General features: G+C 35.5%; 1 protein-coding gene across 3 annotated transcripts in view; it reads left to right on the forward strand.

Moving 5' to 3' along the window:
• The window catches only part of DCBLD2 (discoidin, CUB and LCCL domain containing 2), an 80,832-nt gene that overhangs the window by 32,798 nt on the left and 32,884 nt on the right, over positions 1–15,150 (forward strand). For all 3 annotated transcript variants that reach the window (XM_019756505.2, XM_074333022.1, XM_074333018.1), the window contains one exon: positions 8,767–8,904. In XM_019756505.2, the coding sequence (XP_019612064.2) occupies positions 8,767–8,904 (138 nt within the window). The remainder of the gene's footprint in view (positions 1–8,766; positions 8,905–15,150) is intronic.

Raw genomic sequence — 15,150 nt, forward strand, 5'->3', positions numbered from 1 at the left:
GGAAATTGTAAGAAAATTAAGATCTGTCTACCATATAACCAATTTTTGGCTATGACTAATTGTCTGCAATGAACATTCTATTACCTGTGTTTTGGTGAATGTTAAGTGCACATTTCTATACCTATAGGAGGAATTGCTGGGTCATTGGTTGTGCATATATGTTCAGCTTTAGTAGATGTTGCCACATATTCTTGTGGTTGTACCAGATTATACCTCCCACCAGTGTATAAGAGTTCCGGTTACTGCTCTCGACATTTTTTTTCCATTTTAACCATTCTGGTGTGTGTGTACTGATACCACGTTGTAGCTTTGCTTTGCATTTCCCTGATGGCTAATAATATTGTGCTCTTTTCATGTGTTTATTAACCATTTAAATATCTTCTTTTATAAAAAGTTTAAGTTTTTTATTTTTTCTATTAGGTGATTTTTTTCTTATTTTTTCTGTATATATTATGGTTATGAGTTCTTTTCAGTATATTTATTACAAAAACCTCCCTTTTTGTGAATTCCTTTTTACTTCCTTATTGGTATCTTTTGATAAACAGACATTATTAATTTTAACTTAATGTTCACATTTGTTAATTTTTTTTCTTTTATGGTTATCCTTTTTGTGTTCGCTTTTAAAATCTTTGCCTACTCCTAGTTTATGAAGATATTCTCTAAAAGCTTTATTGTTTTCTTTTCTACACAATTTATCCTCCATCCATCCAAAATTGGTTGTTTTTTATGCTGTGTGAAGTATGAGTTAAAGTGTCAAGGTTCATCTTCCCATGTGGACCTTATTCATTTTAAAATGTGCATATGCCAGATCTGTCATTTACTCATGACAGGAATAACACTGAGGGAGCCACCTTCCCAGAAATCAGAATGGACATGACTTTATGATGTTGTAGGAAAAAATACTTTTAAAGTATTCACCACTACGTTGAGCTTTCTGAGGGCAACACTGTGCACATCTAGTTTCATCACTGAATCCCCAGCACATACCTAGCTCAGTGCCTGAATATTCAGGGGCTTGATAAAATATGTTCAATAATTGAACTCCTTTGAGAATTCCATGTTCTGTTTTTGAGATTAGAAGTGTTTCTGAACATAGGCACTAAAAAACTGTCCCTAAATCAGTTTGTTTGTAAATTAAGAGTGAAGTTCTCTAAGCAAGCTGCATTTCCGTCTATTAGAGGAAGGCAGGGTTAGTATGCTTTTATTGCAGCAGATCACTTCCCACCTTCCGCCGTATGTCTAATATGCAAGTTCCTCAGAGGAGCATTGCCCCATGGCACACCTCTCAGTAGGTTAAATGATCTTCCGTTTAGTGGAGAACGTAACCAGATTTCCTGTTTCATGACAATATTAGCTCCACCTGGTAGTCTATCTGAAATCAGAGGATCTCTCCTTTCTTTTGACTATGATATTTCCATTTAACATCTTCCAGAGATAAATATGTTGCTTTTCATCATCTACCAAAAGCGTGGTTGATGTGGACATTGGAAGAGGCATGATAACCTTAAGATCTCTAAGATCTATGCAAGTAGATGCAGACTCACTGCCAAAAGGGGCTAGACAGGTCAAATCAATGAGTGAAATGGACTAGATGTAATAATAGCATTGTAGTAATGATAAATGATCATTGGGCTTCAGGATCAGGGACATTAGATGTGGCGGCTATGGCAAACTGGAGTGTGACTCTCCTTCAAAGAGGACGGCCATTACTTAGGTACAACCATTTGGGAAACTGGCCCAGATCTCCCCCTTTTCTTTTTATTCCAAGAGAAGTCAGAAATTCAGAATTGATAAGAAGTTTCCAGATTTTTTAAATCTTGGCAACTAATTCAAACATGTTGAAGTAGTGCATGGTCCCAAACTGTACTGGCCAAGAGGCCAAGTAAAATACATCTGCTAACTCAGGCCCTGAGCCATAGACTCCAGCATGCACGGTGTACTTCTCTCTGATCTGATCATCCAAAAGCAGTATAGTCTCACTCTACAGCAAAGTAAATTTCTGGTTGTATTAGTTTTCTGTTGTTTCATAACATTACCACAAACTTAGCAGCCTAAAACAACACAGTTTATTATCTCAGTTTCTGTAGATCAGAAGTCTGGACATGGCATGACTGGACTGGATTGTCTGCCTCTCAAGGTCTCGCCTGGCTGAAATCAAGACACCATCTGGAGATGAGGGTTCTCTTCCAAGTTCACTGGTTGTTGGCAGAATTTACATCTTTGCGATTGTAAAACTGGGGTCCCCATTTTTCTGCTACCTCTTGGCCAGGCACTGCTTTCAGTTCCTAGAGGCCTCCTGGAGTGATAGTTTACAGCTCCTTCTGTTTCCAAAAGATCACGTTGTTCTTTCTTTCAGATGTATCATCACCACTTCTCCGTGCCAGTTTATCCTAGGAACACCAGCATGCTGGTTGGTTGGTTGGTTTGCACATTTTAGCTATTATGAATAATGCTGCTGTGAGCTATCATGTACAACTTTGTGTGGACATATGTTTGCGTTTCTCTTGGGTATATGCTTCGGGGTAGAATTGCTGGGTCATCTGGTAACTATGTTTAACCTTTTGAAGAACTGCCAACCTTGTCTCCAAAGTGACTGCATCATTATACAATCCCACCAGCAGTGTATGAGGGTTCCAATTTTTAGCATCCTTGCCAACATTTGTTATCTGCCTTGATTCTAGCCATCCGAGTGGGTGTGGAGTGGTATCTCATTATGGGTTTGATTTGTGTTTCTTTGATGGCTAATTTTTGTGTGTGAGTGTTACGTGTTCCATGGATTTGAACAAATGTATAATGACACATCTTCATTGTGGTATCATACAGACTGTTTTCATTCCCTAAAAGTCATTCGTATTCAACCTATTCGTCTTTCTCCCAAGTCCTGGCACCCACTGGTCTTTTTACTCTCTCCATAGTTTTGCCTTTCCTGGAATCAAATGATATGTAGCCTTTTCAGATTGCCCTATTTTACTCGGTAATATGCATTTAAAGTTCCTTCTTGTTTTTTCATGGCTTGATAGCTCATTTCTTTTTAGTACTGAATAATACTCCATTGTCTGGCTATACCACAGTTTATCCATTCATCTACTAAAGAGCATCTTGGTTGCTTCCAGGTTTTGGCAATTAGGAATAAAGCTGCTGTAGATATCTGTGTGCAGGTTTTTGTGTGGACATAAATTTTCCACTCCTTTGGGTAAATACCCAGAAGTGTCATTGCTGGATTGTACGGAAGGACTCTTTAGTTTTATAAGAAATCCCCAAACTGTCTGTATTTTGCCTTCCCTCCAGCAGTGAATGAGAATTCCTGTTTCTCCACATTTTTGCCAGTATTTGGTGTTGTCAGTGTTTTAGATTGGCCATTCTAATAGGGGTATACTGATATATCGTCGTTCTAATTTGCATCTCCCTGATGACATATGATGTGGAACATCTTTTCATATGTTTATTTGCCATCTGTATGTGTTCTTTGGTGAAGTGTCTGTTAAGGTCTTTGGCCCATTTTTAAATTAGTTTGCTTTCTTATTGTTGCATTTTAAGAGTTCTTTTCTGTAGTTTGGATAAGAGTGCTTTATCAGATGTGTCTTGTGCAAATCTTTTTTCCCAGTCTGTGGCTTGTCTTATTCTCTTGACATTATCTTTTGCAGAGCAGAAAATTGTAATTTTAGTGAAGTACAACTTATCAATTCTTTCTTTCATGGATCGTGCCTTTGGTGTTGTATCTAAAAAGTCATAACCATCCCCAAAGGTCATCCAGATTTTCTCCTATGTTATCTTCTAGAAGTTTTTTAGTTTTTCATTTTACCTTTAAATCTATGATACATTTTGAGTTAATTTTTTGTGAAGGGTATAAAGTGTGTCTAGATTAATTTTTTTGTATGTGGATATCCAGTTCCAACACTATTTGTTAGAAAGACTATCTGGTCCATTGTATTGCCTTTGCTCCCTGTGAAAAATCAGTTAACTGTATTTATGTGGATCTATTTCTGGGCTATCTATTCTGTTCTGTTGATGTATTTGTCAGTTCTTTTGCCAATACCACGCTGTCTTGATTACTGTAAATTTTGAAGATAGGTAGTGTCAGCCCTGCAACCTTGTTCTTTAATACTGTGTTGGCTATTCTGGCTTTTTTGTCTCTCCACATAAACTTTAAGTTTGTCAGTATCCACCAAATAACTTGCTGGGGCTTTGATTTAGATTGCATGAATCTATATTTCAAGTTGGGAAGACATGATAGTATTTAGTCTTCCTATCCATGAACATGGAACATCTCTCTCCATTTATTTAGTCCTTCTTTGATTTTGTTCTTCAGAGTTTTGTCGTTTTCCTCATTTAGATCTTATGCATATGTTGTTAGATTTATACATAATTATTTTATTTTGGGGAATGCTAATGTAAATGGTATTGTGTTTTAAATGTCAAATTTCACTTATTCGTTGTTCATATGTAGGAAGGCAATTGATTTTTGTATATATTAGCCTTGTATTCTTTATCCTTGCTATAATCATTTATTAGTAACAGGTTTTTTTTTCGTTTGTTTTTTGTCGGTTCTTTTAGATTTTCTCCTAGGTTGATGCAAAAGTAATTGCGGTTTTTGCAATTATTTTTAACTTTTAAACCGCAATTACTTTTGCACCAACCTAATATGTAAGCGATCATCTGTGAACAGTTTTATTTCTTCCTTCCCAATCAGTATACCATTTTCTTTCTTTTTTGTGTGTTGTATGTTAGCTAGTACTTCAGGTAATGTTAAAAAAGAATGGTGAAAGTGGACTTTCTTGTTCCTGATTTTAGTGGGGGGAGCTTTGAATTTCTCACTGTTAAGTATGATGTTAGCTGTAGGGTTTTTGTAAATAATTCTTTATCAAGTTGAAGAAGTTCCCCTTTATTCCTAGTTTACCAAGAGGTTTTATTATGAATGGGTGTTGGTTCTGTCAAATGCTTTTTCTGCATCTATTATTTCATCATGTGATTTTTCTTTCTTATCCGGTTAATGTGATGGATTACATTAGTTGATTTTCAAGTGTTGAACCAACCTTATATACATAGGATGAATTACACTTGATCATGGCGTATAGTTTTTACACATTGTTGGATTCAATTTGCTAATATTTTGTTAAGAGTTTTTTCATCTATTTGTATGAGAAACATTGGTCTGCAGTTTTCTTGTAATGTCTTTGGTTTTGGTGTTAGGGTAATGCTGGTCTCATAGAATTAGTTAGGAAGTATTCGCTCTGCTTCTGTCCTCTGAAAGAGATTGTAAAGAATGGTGTACTTTCTTCCTTAAATGTTTGGTAGAATTTACCAATGAACCCAGCTGTGCCTGGTGTTTTTTCTTTTGAAGTATTATTAATTATTGATTTAATTTCTTAAATAGATAACAGGCCTATTCATATTGTCTATTTCTTCTTGTTTGAGTTTTGGCAAATTGTGTATTTCAATGAACCTGTCCATTTCATTGAGGTTATTAAATTTGTGAACGTAGAGTTGTTCATGGTATATCATTAGAATCCTTTTAATGTCTATGGGATCAGTAGTGATGTGTCCCCACTTTCATTTTTTCTTTTTTCAAAGATTTTATTGGGGAAGGGGAACAGGACTTTATTGGGGAACAGTGTGTACTTCCAGGCCTTTTTTCCAAGTCAAGTTGTTGTCCTTTCAATCTCAGTTGTGGAGGGTGCTGTTCAGCTTCAAGTTGTTTTCCTTTCAGTCTTAGTTGTGGAGGGCACAGCTCAGCTCCAAGTCCAGTTGCCGTTGCTAGTTGCAGGGGGCACAGCCCACCATCCCTTGAGGGAGTTGAACCGGCAACCTTGTGGTTGAGAGGATGCGCTCCAACCAACTGAGCCATCTGGGAGCTCAGCGGCAGCTCAGCTGAAGGTGCTGTGTTCAATTTTAGTTGCAGGGGGTGCTGCCCACCATCCCTTGCGGGAGTTGAGGAATTGAACTGGCAACCTTGTGGTTGAGAGCCCACGCTCCAACTAACTGAGGCATCCCCGAGGCAGCTCAGCTCAAGGTGTCGTGTTCAACCTTAGTTGCAGGGGGCGGAGCCCACCATCCTTTGGGGGACTTGAGGAGTTGAACCGGCAACCTGTGGTTGAGAGCCCACTGGCCCATGTGGGAATCGAACCGGCAGCCTTTGGAGTTAGGAGCATGGAGCTCTAACCGCCTGAGCCACCGGGCCAGCCCCCCACTTTCATTTTTGACATTAGTGACTTGTGTCCTCTCTTTTTCTTATTTAGCCTCACTAGAGGCTTATCAATTTTTCAAAGAACCAGCTTTTGGTTTCATTAATTTTCTCTATTGATTTCCTGTTTTCAAATTCATCTCTACTTATTATTTGTTTTTCTTCTATTTACTTGCTTTGGATTTAATTTACATTTCTTTTTCTAGTTTCCTAAGGGGTAATAATTTTTAAACACTGTTATTTGCCTGGAACATGGATTCTTTTAGACTATAAGCCAGTGTTTCATGGGTGTTGTGATTAATACTTAACTTTTATGTTTGTAATTTTCTATATGTACTCATATACTGTTTTTTGAAATTCCTCTCTTATTTATTCATGAGAAAGTAGAGATTTTGGCTGACTTTGAGAGCCATCAGCAGAGCCTGTAATTGTTGGCAATTAAATGCTTTATGTTGATGTAGGAGTATCTCTGAATGGCCAAACTGGAGAAATGGAATTCAAGAACTAAATAGGATATTGCCCAGATGAGGGATGATTTTTCTTCTTCCTTTCCCCAAGTATTTTGCCAAGTGCTTGCACTACTTGTGTAATAGGTAAAACCTGTGATCAGAAGGGACCCCAGTGAGGAAAGGGAGCGTCATCTTGACTGAGAAGAGCAGGTGAAGGCAGGTGTTTATCTGGTATATTTTGAACTCACTTAAGCAACCTACAGGGTCAGTTATGGTGTTTCCCCTAAAATAAGACCCAGCCGGACCATCAGCTCTAATGTGTCTTTTGGAGCAAAAATTAATATAAGACCTGCTCTTATTTTACTATAATATAAGACCAGGCAACATAACATAACATAACACATAACACATAACACAACACATAACACATAACATAACATATAACATAACATAACATAAATATAATACTGGGTCTTATGTTAATTTTTGCTCCAAGAGGCGCATTAGAGTTGATTGTCTGTCTGGGTCTTATTTTCGGGGAAACAGGGTATTGTACTTTTATTTTGATTCCTTCTGTTTTTTTAAATTGAGATTATCCATTCTTTAGAACTGCCTTTCCAGTTTCATAGTACCAGTGTGGTTTAAAAAAATGTTTTATTTCTACCACATTGAATTTATTCACAGTTTGGAGGACAAGATAACTCCAAATAAACAAAAAGTGAAACTGCCATACTAATAAAAATGTTTTTATGGTTCTATTCATATTAAAAAGGGTTAAAAAAGTTTTTTTAAACATTGTTTCACTTCAATATATTTTTTATAAAGTAAAGACATCTTTGTATGGCGTGATAGGTATTCTTTAAATATGATCTTTTTCGTGTGTACTGAAAGTATCTGAAAAGTCAGTATTTGTATGGAGCATCTTAATCAGCCTTGTAAAAAGACATAGATCGTTAAATGGCTAAGAATAGCTCGTACTGATGGGCCCAGATGGAACTAATGTTCACTTTCACAAGAGTTAACTGGCTTATGTAAAGAGTCTAGTGGGTTAAATTTCTCTTACCTTTACCTATTCCCATTAGGCCTTAAGATTTAATGTGGGTGCTAGCTCTACATGTATTTGGCTTTGCTAACAAATTATGTAGCTTTTGATACTAATATTTCAGATAATATTTGGAATAACATGAAATATACATTACTCTGTTTTTAATATTGGGTTATTAATTTTAAATACTTTGTACTCAAAAGTAATACAGTGTTTAATATTTGTCCTATTTACCAGACTATTTCTGAGTTACTTGGTATTAAAAAACAAGTCTGAAGCTTTAATCATCTTTCTTCTTATATATTCAGATGACCATTGTAGGGTTCTTTGTAATGTGTTTTTTTGCTTGAATTAAAAATATTGATATATTAAATTGCAATCCATATTCAGAAATAGAAAGCTTTTTTGTTTGTTTTCGTTTTTGCACAGTAGGTGTTTCCAAAGAAAGGATGAGCAAGACGTATATGTTATATTGAACACCATAGCACCTAAGACAAGTGTGTGTACCTTGGTGTTTGGTATTTATTTATTAAATGCTAAATAAATGGAGAAGTTACAGACTAAATTGAGTTTTGTTTTTTTGTTTTGTTTTGTTTTTAATTTCACTATAAATGATCACCTAAAGGGATTGACCAGAAGTCCAATAATCCTTGGAAGAAAAATTGAGAGGGTTTGAAAAAGATGTGAGATATTTCATGAGGCCAGGAGTCGAGAAGCACCCTATGTCCCGGGAGCATGTTAAGAATATTACTATCTAGTTCATGCAGCCACCTGCCTGTTTGAAATGCTTTTAATTTCTTAAAAATTCCTCTTTATTTTAAAGAGTATACATGTATTTCACAGGAAATTGAATCTTCATAAGGTCACTGATGTTTGTACTATTTTTTCTTTTGAATCATTTGAGCAGTTATTACTTGGCTCTTTTTGATTCCTACAGAGTAATGTGATTTTTAAGCACTAAACATCCTTGTTATCATTTTATACTATTTGATACCCAGTTTGGTATATTATTCTGATTTTGTTATCTACATTGTAAATATTATTGACTTCATGAGAGCCACCACAAATACCTGCTTTTCTTTCTTTCCTAGGCAAATACTGTGGTCTGGGGTTGCAAATGAACCATTCCATTGAATCAAAAAGCAATGAAATTACAGTGCTATTCATGAGTGGAATCCATATTTCTGGACGAGGATTTTTGGCCTCCTACTCTGTTACAGAGAAACAAGGTAATTGTCACTTTATACCATGGCTCCCACATTTTATAGTTTCTAAAACCAAAAATAAAATGTTTCTTCAAGTACCTGTTATCTAAGTTTATAATAGAGTAGAAAGACTGAACAGTTAATAACACATATATAAATTTAACAAATAAAATTAGATCAGTTTCAGAATTTCAAAAATTAAAAATGTATTAACTTTTATGTAAAATCCATATACTTCCCTTTCCTTAGTAGAAGAAATACTGATACTTTTTTTTTTACTTTTATAATATTGGAACACAAATAATGACTTTTAAAAATATGTCAGTTGTTGAAATGTAGTACATCAATTTAAAGCTTTATTATCCACATTTTACCATTTCATGGTACTGTGTTAAAGACTATTACCATTCTTCTCAAAGAATAGAGTTGTACCACCAGGAGTACCCTGAGTGCTTTCTGAGACATTACAAAATAAGCACATTTTCCACATTGTTAATATTTAGAATCTTAGAATCTGAAGGGGAAAAACTACAATCAAGGCTACTAAGCAGACTAGAATACAAAATTTATCTGAATCTCTAAGATAAAAGGCAAGATTTGAATGACATCTCTCAGGTGTTTTGGCTACTTGGCATATATTCCCCTCTGCTGTTAGGGGTATTGTGGTGAGAATGCTTAAGAAGTGTTGCTAATACAAGGATATATCAAAACAATCTTTTAAATTACTTCAATATTTAACAAAGATGTATCTAAGTTGACCATTTAAAATTAAAAATTAAGTTTTTATTGTATAAACGAGACAATTGTCAAGTACCTCCTAGGTGTGGGCCCTGGGCATGACTGAGGGCAATGCAAACTCTTCCTTCTTAGCAGTGATAGGTTTGGATAAACCCTGGATGGACCATTACAAGTTTCATTTAGAATGTGGTAGAGGAGAGAGCTGTTCTTTGTGAGGAAGTCTACTTTCCCTTAGTTTCTAAGCTATAGAACAAGGTATGAAGGCTAATCTCTCAGAAAAAGTGAGAAAGAAAACTCATTTGGGTGGAATAATGGAAAGAAAATAACGAAACATTATGCTAATGAACAATTAATATTTTTGACAGAACCAGGAACTGAGGCAGTGTAGTGTAGAAAGGGCAGTAGGGGCCACTAGGTAGCCCTGGAATTAAAACCAGGTGCCCTCTGGCCAGTCATTTCACCTCTGTGAACCTCATCTGTAAGTGGGTTAGTTGTGAGGACTAAATCTAATTAATACATGTATCGTATCTGTAGGCATACAACATAGTAGGCATAAAACAAATGTTACTTTAGTTTCTCCTCTTTCCCCACTGTACACATACATACTTATTTCCTCCACCCCTACCATCAAAACAATGAGGTAAAAAAGAGTGAGATATTGATAGATGAGAGGATAGAAAATAAACACATAATTTCCTTCTTATTGTTCAGTTTCTTGGTCTTAATATCAGGTTAAACTATTTATTTCTCTTCACATTTTCCACTTTCTCTCTGTTTATTGAGTTGAAGATTTTTGGAAAATATTCTCTCAAAACAAAGTTTCTTACGTTGGATATTTAAATTGTGGAGCTTTTTGATCCATAGAAACCTGATGTCCTACATTAAAGTTTCTTAAGAATTGACAGTGATTTCAGGTAACAGAATCAGTATGTTGTGGACTTAAATATGTCTTTGCCAAATGTTAAATGGCTATGACATTATTTTAGATGAATCTTAGCTTCCAAAGTTTTTTTAAAATTTGCACTATAATCTAGAAGTTCTTTATAGTAACACTTTCCAAAACTCATAATCATCTTGGGGAATCCTCATTTCAGGGATCTCTCCATTGAGCATTTGTTTTATTTGAAATTGAGTGAATTGGCTAAATTCAAGAGAACACTGGTTGAATTTCTTATTCTTCTTGGGTGGCCTTTTAGTCACAATTTCTTAGAATGACTCATTCACTTGAAGGCTGGTTGGCTTTGGTTGAGCACCTCAGTTTGTTTCCATCTAGGAAACTTAGCTGCCACACTGAATTCCGTGAATATTTTCAAGGAACATCATTACATGTCCCCAGCTTAGCAACTTAGTTGAAGATTTAGAGTATTTGGGAATGAAGATTGTGAAAAATCTTGATTCAATAGCTTCAGTTGAAGATTTAGAGTATTTGGGAATGAAGATTGTGAAAAATCTTGATTCAATAGCTTCTTCGTTTGTTAAACTCTCACAAAGACTTGTTAATGTTATAAAATGTGTTATGATCGAGTCCTGATTTTGTGTGACATAGACTAATTTTCATTACTTTGTACAAGAGCCCATTGCAAAATTACATTCCGTTCAATGCCTCATTTCCTGCTGTATGCCTGGCATTGACAGAATAGCAGTAAATAATTCAGACTCAAGCATTCATCGTCTTACAGTACAGGGTTGGAAAAAGATACCAAACACACGCTTACTTACTTGTAGTTATGAGTACAGTGAAGGAAACAACCAATAGGCCAGAGAGGAACAGGGAGTGGAAAGTTAATCAAGAGCAAAGCTCTCCTGAGGAAGTCATTTTTAAGTTGAGAATTGAATGATAAACTGGAGGTTCTAGACAGACAAGAAAGAACATTCTAGGGAAGAGAGCAGATGCAAAAGTCTCAAGGTAGGAAGGAGGGACCAGAAAAGAAACTGGCATAGCTAGGATAAAGAGAGTGCATGGTGAGTAGGTCATGTTATTCAGGGCTTTGTAGAAAATGTAAGGGTTGGAACTTGACTGGATTTATGTCTTTGTTTATTTGTTTTTATGACCTTCCTGGCTCTGTGAGGAGTTGGTTTGAAGAAAGATACGAATAATTGTAGGGAGGCCAGTTAAGAGGCTGTTAGAGGAGACTGGAGCAGAGATGACTGCATTAAGAGTTCTGGTTATACGTGTGGTGTGACTCTAGAATTAGACCAGCTTTTAAAGAATCAGACATATCTTCTACAACAAAACATTTCAAAGAATTAGGATTCATCCTACCTGAGTTGAAGTTGTAGTAAGAGGCTTTGGACACCACATAGCCGTCTTGGATGAAGCCTTGGACTGCCTAATGCCTCGGTTGTACCTGGTGTCCTCTTTACTTTTGTGTCTAGTTTTTGTAACTTTTATGGTTTCATTTTTCCTTACTATTTTTAATGCTCTTTGAGCAGTAGTTTCTGGTCTTTTCCATTACCAGTTATCTTTGTAATTTTCTTCTGTAAACCTCATTTTGAAAGAGTGTAGATACCAGTGAAAGGAAAAGTTTTCTCACTTCCCCATTGGCAAAGTCAGATATAAAGAGTATTAATCGGCACTTTCAGTAATTTTGAGAGGCCTGAAATTTCTACTTAGAGTGTTATAGTTCCATCAGATTCCAACTAGACTTTCTGAAATTGAAAATTGAAGATATATGAGTATATATGGACCTTAGAGATAGTCTGCACATCATATTAGCAACCACTATTTAAAAGTTTTATAGAGAGAAACTCCTAAGTTACTGCCGGTCTTTCTGTGAGAGAGCCAGAACCAACCGCTCAGAGGTCCTAACTCAGCTCTTTTCATCTACTATACTGATAAGTGCTACTGACATTTTTATTAAACTTAAAAACTTAAAAACATAGCCTTTACCACTGGACTTGAAAAGTAAACAGTTTTATAGGCGAGTGATCTAGTTTTTCCTAGTTTTTAATCTGTTCATCATTGGCCAGTTTCTAGGAAAAGCTCAACATTTCTAGGATGATTCTGGACAATGAATTTGAAGTTATTTTAGTTTTAGGACAGTGAGCTTAGAAGACATATCTGCATTTGCACTGAAAGCTTTTAGTCCTTCAAGGCAGCTTCTGTTTTGTGCTCTAACTGGAAAAGTAGTAGTCTGATAGTCATTTTTAAACCTCATTACTTTAGATTTCACCAACCCAGAATTTTGTAGTGGTCAGTGTAAAGTTTGCCTCTATTTTGATGAGGAAAAAATCGTAAATAGTTTAAAATTTCATGTGAAATAAAATAATTCAGTGTAGCTATTAACTTACTTTCTAATTGGAACATGAACACTGGTCCATTCATTGCCTGGTGACCCGTTCAAATCTGACAACAGTGTGCTTAAGACTTGTGAACAGCTGGACCTGGGAAATATTTCCATTTGACAGTGTTATTGTTGTTATACATTAGATTATTTTTAGAATTAACACCAGTAGTATAATAATTTTCTGATTGCCACATTCTTCAACCACATTACTTTTGCAAATATTTTCCATTTCTTCCATCTTTTATCAGATTATATCAACTTATAAATGAAATATAGGGCAGGATGGAGAACTACTGTCTAATAGAGTCCAGATTTCTGTGACTGTTTGTTTTTTCTTCATGGAATGTTTTTGGTTTTGAAAATAGAGCATGAATTCCTTAGATTGTTTGCTACCATAATCGTACAATAATTTTATAGACTCTTTTCTGTTTTGAATACTACACTTAGCGAGGCTTCTATTTTTTTTTTAGCTTTTCAATTGTGTTCCTAATTTTTGTTATTGTTGTATCTGGCAAACATTTTAAAACTTTTAAACTACTAATAAGATTTTATTAACGAAGTCTCCATTTACATGCATATCTTTAGATTTGTCCTTATTTACACACAAGTGAATACGTATCGTGTTTGTGTGCATAGTATACTACACGTGTAGTAATAGAAAAATATCTGTATTGTTGTATCAGTTTGTAGAATGAAGGTGCTGATGAGCAATGTGGTACTGACTTTGCAGAGCATTTATAAACAGACACTGTTATGATGGTGTTAACCCAGAGGCAGTTCGAATTACCGGAAAGAGTTTATTCCAAGCTGACAGATAACCTGAATATCACCTTAATGACTTGAGTGTGTTTTGTGTGTTTCTTTTTTTTTTTAGTACATTAGGAGTGCTGTGAAGGGACTAGATGTGTGTTTGTGCTACCTCGTGGATACATTCATTCACTGCTGCTCTTATTCATGTATTTGTTAGTGTCCTAGATACTGTATAGGACACAAAAGAATTGTGTGATCTTTTAATATGGCCTATAATTCATTTCTTAGTATATAGGAGCTTAGGTGTAAAAACAGTTTGACCTATCCATATGTAGCTTGTAGTCTATCTGACTACACTGTTGATTGCTTTGAACTGAGCCATGCCTACATCATCCATAAGAAAGCATTGAGTATTTTCATCTGAGAAAATTGTCCTGAGCTCCCACTGTGGACTGAACTCCCATAGATAGCACTGTAATATTTCTAAGAGAAACGTAAGATTTAGTCCTATGCTCAGTATGTAAAAGGAGATAAGACGTAAAATACTTCATATGGTATCTGGCACTTGGTAAATGTTAGTTGACTGAGTCACAATCAATTCTATTATGTGTTTAAATTTCTCTTCACAAAATTGCAGATGGTACAAATCACTGCCAGGTTTCTATCATGAAAATAATTAGGCCCAAGGTCACACAGTTATATTGACAAGAGAACTTAGTAGTTATAGCAAGATGAGCCTTGTCCCGCGTCTTCTAGCACTTGAACAAAGCAGCTGTCTGCACACTACAGTGCAAGATTGTTGACGAGGTATGAATTAGGAAGGCAAGACTTCATGTTCCTTTGGGCTCTGGGAAATGGGTTATTTAAAGATTTTTAGAGCAAATAAAGGAGAATTTGTGGGTATGAATCATCTTGCTTCTTCCTGTTTTCTCCTTTCTGGTAAATAAACACGGTAACTTAGTTGTAGTATTTTACGCTTTCTTGAGTTAGAATACAGGCACTCAGACATCCTTTTCTTCAGAAGTAAATGACTTCAGCTGGACAAATAGTATACCCTGCCCCTAATGTATTAGTTGGTGTTATACTCTTGTAAGTGACGGGTGCTGACACTGCTGAGCGTCTTTTTTTCAATTCAGTCAAGCACGCAAAACTAAGAGTATTAATTGGGGGAAATCTAAATCTGTTTCACAATCCTGCAATCTCAGAAATAGCCAGTGCTGTCAATCAAAAAAATTTCTAGGTCACCAATATGCAGATATTTTTCGATTGATTTGTGAACTTACAAAAGATTTATCACATTTTCATGGTATTAGCTATGGTTTAATATTAGATGTCATGTTTAAATAAATATCTCATGAAGCAATTATAAAGTTCCCAGCCTTTGCAGTTATTACATGTTGGAAAACAATTTTAACTGTACTTAATTAAAAAAAATAAAGCCTGTGTATAGGATATCAATTATGGCTGATAGTAATATTGCTGATTAAGTTTGAAA

The sequence above is a fragment of the Rhinolophus sinicus genome, linkage group LG01 (assembly GCF_036562045.2).
Source record: "Rhinolophus sinicus isolate RSC01 linkage group LG01, ASM3656204v1, whole genome shotgun sequence".
NCBI classification, from domain to species: Eukaryota; Metazoa; Chordata; class Mammalia; order Chiroptera; family Rhinolophidae; genus Rhinolophus; species Rhinolophus sinicus.